General features: G+C 38.0%; 1 protein-coding gene across 1 annotated transcript; it reads left to right on the top strand.

Moving 5' to 3' along the window:
- The first annotated feature begins 202 nt into the window (after positions 1–202).
- Positions 203–7439, top strand: LOC145997484 (cuticle protein 76-like). Its single transcript, XM_083134584.1, has 2 exons — positions 203–350; positions 6417–7439. Exons 1-2 carry the CDS (start codon positions 252–254, stop codon positions 6888–6890), a joined length of 573 nt encoding a protein of 190 aa, XP_082990710.1. The 5' UTR covers positions 203–251; the 3' UTR covers positions 6891–7439.
- The last annotated feature ends 1953 nt before the right edge of the window (positions 7440–9392 follow it).

Below are 9392 nucleotides of genomic sequence, written 5' to 3'. Positions count from 1 at the left end.
GGGGACAATTGGATTGACCTATACCTCACATATCAGAAGAAACATGGCTCTATGCAGTGAAAGTGGAACAAGGCGTTTTTTTTCGCTTCTCATTGTTTCTTTTTTTATTAATTTTAACCCTCCCACACCCTCAGAAGTCGTTTTCGTACTGTGGGGCAACTTTCAGGTTTTACGATAATTTTTATGCTTATTATATCCTCAGATATGGCGCCGGAGAATAGATGGAGTAGTCGAAGCCAACACCCTTCTGAATGGAACCGCTATTATGGTATATAAGACCACTTCCTTACGCCTCGAGAGTCATTGGAATATCAGCCTCTGAAGTCCTTCCTTCTACCGCAATGTACAAGGTATGTTTTATAGGCAAGCGGGAAGACTAAATACTACCGCCTCCTCTTCATTTATGTAATTTTTTAAAGTAACTAGTATCAAGAATGATTATTTTAAAGTTAGTCCATTGATCGATTTGGTTTATGTTACTCTTCATTTCTACCACTTTTAGCTAATCGCGAAGATGAGGATGAGTGATGATATGGTGAAATCGATGAAGGGACACTCATAAAGAACATCCATACCCAGGCCCGGGTCCACTGGCTCCATGTGCTTGTTAAAATGCCTCCCGGATGGCCTGGTGGTAACGTCATCGAGGGTCGCGGGTTCGATGCCCGGTGTGCGCACATACCGATTTGGATCCCTTAAATTTCAGGTCCAGCCCCAATTAACCCTTCTGTACATCAAGTGGACTTAAAAAATTGAAACTTAAAGATTGTTAAAGAGAAAATTATTGGCAGTTTAATTTCGTAATCATAAATTGGTATTTCCTCGTATCATTTTAAAAAAAATCTAAAGGTTAAAATACATAAGCAGTAATTAAAGTTGCGTATCTGAAACATGTCCCCTTAAGATAAAGAGGCGCCTCCGTGGCCGAGTGGTTAGGACAGGGGTCTCTGGATCGAATCCCAGCCTTACATAGATGTTCTTTGCTAGTGTCTCTCCATTAATTTCATCAACTAACCCTCATCTTCGCGATTAGTGAAAGTGGCGTAAAAGCGAAAGGAAATAAATCAAATCACTCAATCAATAAATATTCATACACTGTTATTCTCTCGTCTAATATGAAAGAATATAACAGTTCAGCTCGCACGATTTTCTTTCGGAGGGCACTGCAATTATAAAGATGGATATTGTAGCTGCGTTCTAGGGGGGCAGGATACACAATAAGATATTTCGTAATCATTTTTAACTTTAATATCAAAAGTTATTCAAATGGAAATCTGGGGTCATTTTAACGGGGGGAGGGGGTTGGGTTGTATTTACCACTTCAGTTTTCCCTGAGTTCTTAACTGCCTTCATCTGACAATTTTGATTTTCTAAAAATTTCGGAAGAAGCTGTAGCCCCATCAGAGCTCTCACCTTGCGTACACCAGTGGTTCAGATATGATAAAGCAATAATTTAAGTTGCATATGTGAAATATAGTACCTTACACAAACCAAGAAACAAGAATTGAACTTTTCGAAGATATCTTTAGAAAGATGAGTGGAGATGATAACGTAACACTGAACTGCATAATCTTCATTCATTCCCTGACATTATTAGAATGATGAAAAGATTCTCTCGGGCTATCGACCAGGTGAGTTGTAGAAAATATTCCAAGCTTTCGAGAGCTAACGTCACTCTCGTCTACATGAAGACGTTAGCTCCCGAAAGCTTGGAATCTTTTCCACAACTCACCTGGTCGTTAGCCCGAGAGAATGTTTTCATCATTCATCGCCAGGAAAGCTTCAAGTCTTACATTACTAGAAAACTTAAGTCGGTGGCAGGCCATGTAGTACGCAATATCAATGATGATCGCGTCATTATCAATATAAAAAATAAATACATAATAATAGCCTGTCTATATTATTTATTATACCATATACATCCGTAGTCTTGCCATGTAAGTTGAAAATCAGAAGATCTAATTTTAAGGCAGTTTGTGTGATCGAAACATGGATAATTTTACCCTCCCAGAACGCACTATACTTAAAAGCTTTAGTAACCGAAGTACGACACCTTAATATCAGAAATTGGGAACCAGACGGAGATTTGAAATATAAGAATAATTTGGAAAACTAGAAATGTGGGGAATACTTGAAATCCATTGATAGATTTGAGTTAAAAGCGGGTCTCCATGATGGCGTAATGGTAACGTCGTCGCCTTGTATACTCTGCTTTGAACTCGATTTAATATGGTAACAGGCCAGAATTTTATTCCGGGAGGGGCTCATCCTCTTATCAACAGCAGCTAAAGGCGAAAAACTGGGGGTTAGAGAAACCCTGAAGAATTTCAGTATGTTACAACTTACTATACAAGATGCTTAATCCTGCGAAGATAGTAAAATTAATTACCATTATACACTATTTAAATTAGACATTTTAAGGATTTCGAGGTGGCTTCAGCCTCCCCGTGGCTGCTGGGCTACGTTTGTCTATGGTAACTTTCACGTCTTCATCCTTGACTCTTGATGTGAACTGCTTTTCCGAACTATCTTCTTAGAGATAACCAACTAGGTGAGCATTGGATTTGCTGATGGCAGAAAGGTGTAACGAAAAGATAAAACAGCATGGAAATGCATGTACTTTTCTTCCTAACGTATTACGTTTCTACTTCCATCACTTTGTGAATTGACGAACTCAATTATTGCAAAAACATCAACAAATTTTATAAGTTTTGAGAAAATTATGCATATATCTGCATAACTTAAAAGTTTAAAAGTATGCAGTTAAATGTATTAAATTTCACCAGCCACAGAGTTACGCACTAAGATGCATCAAAAGACACACGTCATAACAGATATTCCTATTTGATGCAGTAAAATGCATCAAACATCAAGTCAATTTAAAACAAACCGAAATTACGCATGTATATGCATCATTTGATGCATTAGAGTGCATCAAATTCACTTTAGGTTCTGTGTGTAATCAAGGGGTTCCGGATTCGATAACCGGTGGAGGCAAAATAGTGGTTCGGATCCCACATTAAATTGTAGATCCAGTCTCAATTTTAGCCTTTCTGTTAAAAAAGTGGACTTACAACGAAATTCAACCAACTCTTACTCAAAGGCATTACCAGATCAGCTGTCCGAGATATCTTGTAGGTAAATGAATATCAGCTTAGAACCTCTAATATTTCTAGTTATGATGGTCATAAAATTGATGACTTTGAGCCATCTTGACCCTTATGTCCCTGCGAAATCACACAGTATATTACAAAGTTCTAGTTGCAAACGTCTAGCTCCAGTGATGCCTTATAACTGGCGAGAATTCGCTTCTTATTTTACAAAACGACGTCTATAGGCAAATGGTAGTAGAACTTTAGGTCGTCCATGATAGGGAAAATCTGATTCTCGTCCGTTATTTTCAAACGTGTGATAAGATTTTTATCTAATACAACACAAAACCAGCTGTCCAAGGTATTTAGCTGCTATGTAAATTTCTGCGTACAAGCTCTGTATTTACGAGAGTTATCGGAATCAAAATGTGTACAAATTTCGAATCCAGGGCTCTTTGATCACAAAGCGTTGTCGTTACGCCTACACGGAGGCCCATAAGCCCACAAGTCCGAAACAGCTCCGGAGGTTTAGCTATGCTCGAAGTGTGCACAAAAGTCTATTACATACAGTATTGCTTTCTCTTCGTAAGTAAGTTTTGCGGTGGTTGATTTATCTGCAAGCAATATTTAATCGGTAGGGACAGCAGGGAAAGAAACTTGTGCTTTGACTCTATTTCTTTCCCTCAAAAATTTGAGAAAACGATGCAACAATTTAAAGAAAAACTAATTTTGTTTACTTTTAGATTACACCGGTTTGGATGACATGTTGACTGTTGTCTCTGAATAATTTTAGCATGTTTATTCCAAAAATGAAATCCATTTTTGCCCATCACGTCTAGTGATAGCAATATATTAACTGACTTAATTTCACAATAATATGTATAGTTCCATCATTGCCTCAATAGATGGCTCTGTTTAGACGATGGTAAAATATTGTTTTTCTACAATACAAATCCTCTAATTTTGAACTATAAATGCACGTAGAATAATACGTATTTAATGCACCTTCTATCTTAACAAGACACATGACTTTGATTATGTAAGTTCGAGTTTCGAAATCCCTCATAAAAACTTCCTTCAGAAAATGTCCAAAACTCAATGTTCTTATGTAGTGGGTTGATTGAAAATGGCGCGGAGAAAAATCCTGATCTAGGGAAAAATCCTGATGTGATGGGAATAAATTTATGTCATATCCATCATCAGTATTTAAAATACTTTCAGAATGACCTATTGGTTTTAAACAACCGAAATTTCCCTTTTTTAAATTTATTTTGCTGCGTTCTGTAATAGGTGTAATGGAATGGCGAATATGAGAATTTTGATTGTGAAATTGTAAAAATTCCTGAAGTGATGGGGGGAAATGGATGCCATGTGCGTGATAAGCACTCAAAATACTTCCAGAATCACTTATTGATTTGAAATCATCAGATTCCCCTCCCCCAAAATGCAGGGCTATGTCATATTTGTCTAATTCTTCTTCTTTGACGACAGCCAGGTCTGCCAAATACAGGCGTCCTCCTCTTGACATTTCTTTCGGTGTCACTAGAAATACTTACCTAACAAAATTGAAAAACTACATATTAAAGTTTAGTGGCTATGAATACTTATGCAACACTAACTTAACGGAATTGAAATCGCCAATCTGCCCATGAGCCAAGAAAATCGAAATTGAAGACGATCTCGAAGTTACAAAAATGAAATTTGATGGACTGAAAGAACAGTAGAATCTCTATTTCTAGCGACATAAAGTTAAGTTTTCGTTTGCCTGACGAAAACATGAATCAAAACTTGTATAAATACTTATTTTGCTAATTGATATTAAAATGAATAGCGATAGTTTATTTATAAATTACTTGAGTGTAATATAGAAATATTTGTCCATTCCAAAACTTGAAGACTTATGGGAACCTCTGTGGAAATATACTCCAACTGGAAATTGCCTCAAAATTTCTCGCAAAGAACTGGAGATATATGAAAAACTTATTGATAACGACCTCGCCTTTTAATCAAGAGGTCCCGCGTTCGATACCCGGTGGAGGTCCATAGTGGTTTGGATTCCACTTGCCAGTCCCAATTATTATATCTATGCATAAAGTAAACTTAAAACAAAAACACAAATCACTAGTAATTTGTTGTCACCAAGCAATAGTACTTATAATGTCTATATTAGTTAAAATTACTGAGTAACCAGGTGTCTTAATGGTTAGAATTTAGCGAAAATTTCCAATACTTTACCGTTAAAATTTAACACCTGTTATTTTAAAAATTAATCACAAACAGACAGACACATATATAATACTAGCTGATTACCCGGCGTTGCACGGGTTTTAAATGAATTCTAACTATAGCATAAAATGTAACTAATTTTATTTACAGGTATTTAAAAGTATAAGTAGGTACAGTATACAAATTATGAAGTAATATATTTTACAAATTCACTATAATATAAATTTAAAAACAATTTCAGAACAACATTTTTAGTTCCACCTCCAAGAGGAAGAATGAATAAGTTGATCTGCATTGGGAGTGTCACTATTCATCTTAGCGACCCCGAAAACTATTGATTCCACACTAATATCTGTCATTTTCGATTATTTTTAAATGTCACCCACTTGCCACCCCCACCCCTAGGGGTGCCAGAGGTGTCTTGAAGTTTAACGGGATTGGGAGTGTCACTATTCATCTAAGCAATCCCGAAAACTATGGATTCCACACTAATATCTGTCGTTTTCGGTTATTTTTAAATGTCACCCCTTCCCAACCCCACCGCTAGAGGTGCCAGAGGTGTCTTGGAGTTGAACGGCATTGGGAGTGTCACTATTCATCTTATCGACCCCGAAAACTATTGATTCCACACTAATATCTGTCGTTTTCGATTATTTTTAAATGTCACCCCCTTCCCAACCCCACCGCTAGAGGTGCCAGAGGTGTCTTGGAGTTGAACGGCATTGGGAGTGTCACTATTCATCTTATCGACCCCGAAAACTATTGATTCATCACTAATATCGGTTGTTTTCGATTATTTTTACATGTCACCCCCTTCCCTCCCCCCCAATCCCAACCCACATAGTGAGAGTCACGTGACCGCGACAGCCAATCCGAATCCCTTGTACTGAAGCTGCTTCTAGCGAAGGTGTGACCATCGGGAAATCTGGCAACGTTGTAGGCTTGTCTGCCGCAGCATTTCTCTCTCTACCTGTAAAACCCTGTGCCATCGTATGTGACAGTTACTGTAGTTATCAGGACAACTTAATTTTGTATAAATTTTCTTTTGTATTTGCATAAAGAATGCAGGTGTTCACGTGCTTTGTTTCTTTTTTTCAGTTTTTGGTTCTCGCTGCAGTCGTGGCCGTTGCTAACGCCGGCTACGCAACCTACGGCGTCGGCTCCCCCTACGCCTACGGCGGCCCCTCCGTGGCCTACGCCGCCCCGGCCATCACCTCCCAGGCCTCCAACATCCTGAGGACCCCAGGCAACCTGGGACAGATCTCCACCTACCAGAAGTCCATCGACACCCCATTCTCCAGCGTCCGCAAGTCTGACGTCAGAGTGAGCAACGACGCCCTGGCTTACGGAGGCTACCACGCCCCTGCAATAGCCGCCTACGGAGCCCCAGCATACAGGGCTTTCGGAGCCCCAGCATACAGGGCATACGGTGCCCCTGCTTACGCTTACGGCGCCCCTGCTTACAGGACTGCCGTCGCCGCCCCTCATGGTCTGATTGGTACCGCTTACTCTGCCGCCCCCGCTGTTGCCCATCTGTCCTTCAATGGATTGGGAGTCAGCTACGGGTATTAGATTTCATTTCCTAGACACCTATTCCTATTAAACACCTTTCATTTCACCACATCCTCCCTTCTAACGTATGTCCTGTAATCTTTCTTCAACTCCTTATGCACCTCAAGAGATAATATCTCTAGTCATCAACTAAATAAGTAAATCAAGTGCATTTAGCACCTTTTCTACACTGTTAGAATCTACTGTAAAATTCACAATACTCTACCGTTAACATCTAACAGTCTGGATGTTAATTTACAAAAACGGTAGCAACCGTATTTTTGAATATTTTTTATACATAAAACATATAATGTTTTTTTTAGATTACAACTACATAATGACCGTTAATACTTTAAAAGATGGCCATTGTCATTTTTACGGTGGTTGAATGGCAGCGGAAATAACGGTCATATACCGTTATTTCTCCAGCCAAGTTTTCGCAGTGTATAGCCCGTTTTGGGGTGGCGTTGTTTCTATGAAACTATAATTTACTTGCATGTATGAACGAGATAGTTTGGTCTACGACTGTTAAATAAATAGTGTATAACCAAAATTGTTTCATTTTTCATATCTTCCATTTGCTGTATTTCTAGCTATATGTGTCACCCACACTTTAATCCTTGATAATTCTTATTTTATCTTAAACCTAACAGGAATCATATCTAAATATATTTATAGACATATTTTATATGTAGGACGATGAGTGTGAATGATTAAATAAAATTTAAAACGCAACAATAATACGCACATCACGAAACTATGTCCAGGTCGGGAGTCGAACCTAGGACATTCAATAGGGACATCCTAAATCGACACCTCATAGCACCCAGGCACAAGACATGTCATTTGGAGATTTAATTCTCCGTAATCAGAAGCTCATATGTTCGAATTTCATATAGAGTGTAAAATGTGCGTATAATTAAGAAATTAATAATTAATTTCTTTTTCATTCGGATATCTGTCAAACTACGATTTCTTCTTCATTAAAAATACGGAAAAATAAGATCAAAATTCATGTATTAGGGGATAATTTAAAAGTAATAATAAATTGTTACAGTGTCTAATAATATCTAAATCTTCAATAACTTGTATTGTGAGTACTAATATAATGTGTAACTTGATAAACTACGCCATCTATATTGAACAATATTCATCAATAGGAGCGTACGTCTAACACAAACGACACTATTTTTATTCTCGGCCCTTTATTTCAGTTGTGTTCTCGTATACTGTGCAGACGCTCATGTTGATAAAATAAAATATTTGAAAATACTAATTAATAACACGTCACATTAACGACAACACGACTATTGTAAGTTTTTACTTGTTGATGGGTATTCAATCCTGTTTCATTGTTGTCCACACGATTATATTTTTTTTTCCATTTCTCGCTTTCTTCAAATTATTCTTGTAATTCAAATCGTCATGGCCTCCAAATTTGTAATGGGATATATATTACAGATATATGTGTCGTTTCTCGTTGTTTGTTTTATTCAACACCAGTAAAATAAATAAATCACATAAAACTTTCGTTGCTTCAAAACATCTCACAAGCCGCCCCCCGTGGCGGAGTGGTTAGCACATCGCGCTACGACGCCAGGGGTCCCGGGTTCGAATCCCGGCCTGGGCATGGATGTTTGTGAGTGTCCATTCAGCATATCACTCATCCCCATCTTCGCAAATTAGCCGAAAGTGGCACAAAAGGCGAAGTAAAATAAAGCAAATCAATCAATCAAAAAACATCTCATAAGATTGAAGTATGCGATATCTTCAAAAGCTACCATATTAGGATTCGATTGAGAGAGGCGATATAAAATTCGAAGTCCTTTAGCCAACGAATATTAAAAAATCAAGACTAATATGTTGAATGTTTTTGTTTTAATCTACGGTTATATATCGCATTTCCAACCAGGTTCGAATACGGGTAGTTCACGATTCGGTTTCCTTGATCAAATCTAAAACTTGTATATCGAGTAATCAGTGCCCATTAAGTTCGAGTATACAGACACGCACATCAAGACATTGTAGATCAACGAACAGAACATGGTATACGAAATGGAACAAAGATTGAAATGGTCTATGACCTTCACGTATATAGAGAGTTTTAAAAGAATGACAAAGTTTGTATTAAACTGAACTTCATGCTCAAGGATAATGAACTATGACTCATCTTCTACTCGAACCTCTTATAAAATCTTTAACGATGGATGCATAGCAATCAATCGATTAATGAAATTGATTGATTGATTTGCTTTATTTTACTTCGCTTTTGTGCCACTTTTGGCTAATTTGCGAAGATGCGGATGAGTGATGATATGATAACATTGATGAATGGACACTCGCAAACATTCGTGCCCAGGCCAGGATTCGAACCCGGGACCCCTGGCCATTAATTCAATGTATGTGATGTGTGTAAGTCAGTCAGGACAGTCTACAGTGGGATCTGCACACTGACACGTGCCTTCACCAGGACTTGAATTTTTTCTGTGGTCAAGCCCGTGGAGTCGTCGGCTCGCGATCACA

This window comes from Lepisma saccharinum, chromosome 1, assembly GCF_977018435.1.
Source record: "Lepisma saccharinum chromosome 1, izLepSacc3.1, whole genome shotgun sequence".
Lineage (NCBI taxonomy): Eukaryota > Metazoa > Arthropoda > Insecta > Zygentoma > Lepismatidae > Lepisma > Lepisma saccharinum.
This window is presented reverse-complemented; position numbering and strand designations above follow the sequence as displayed.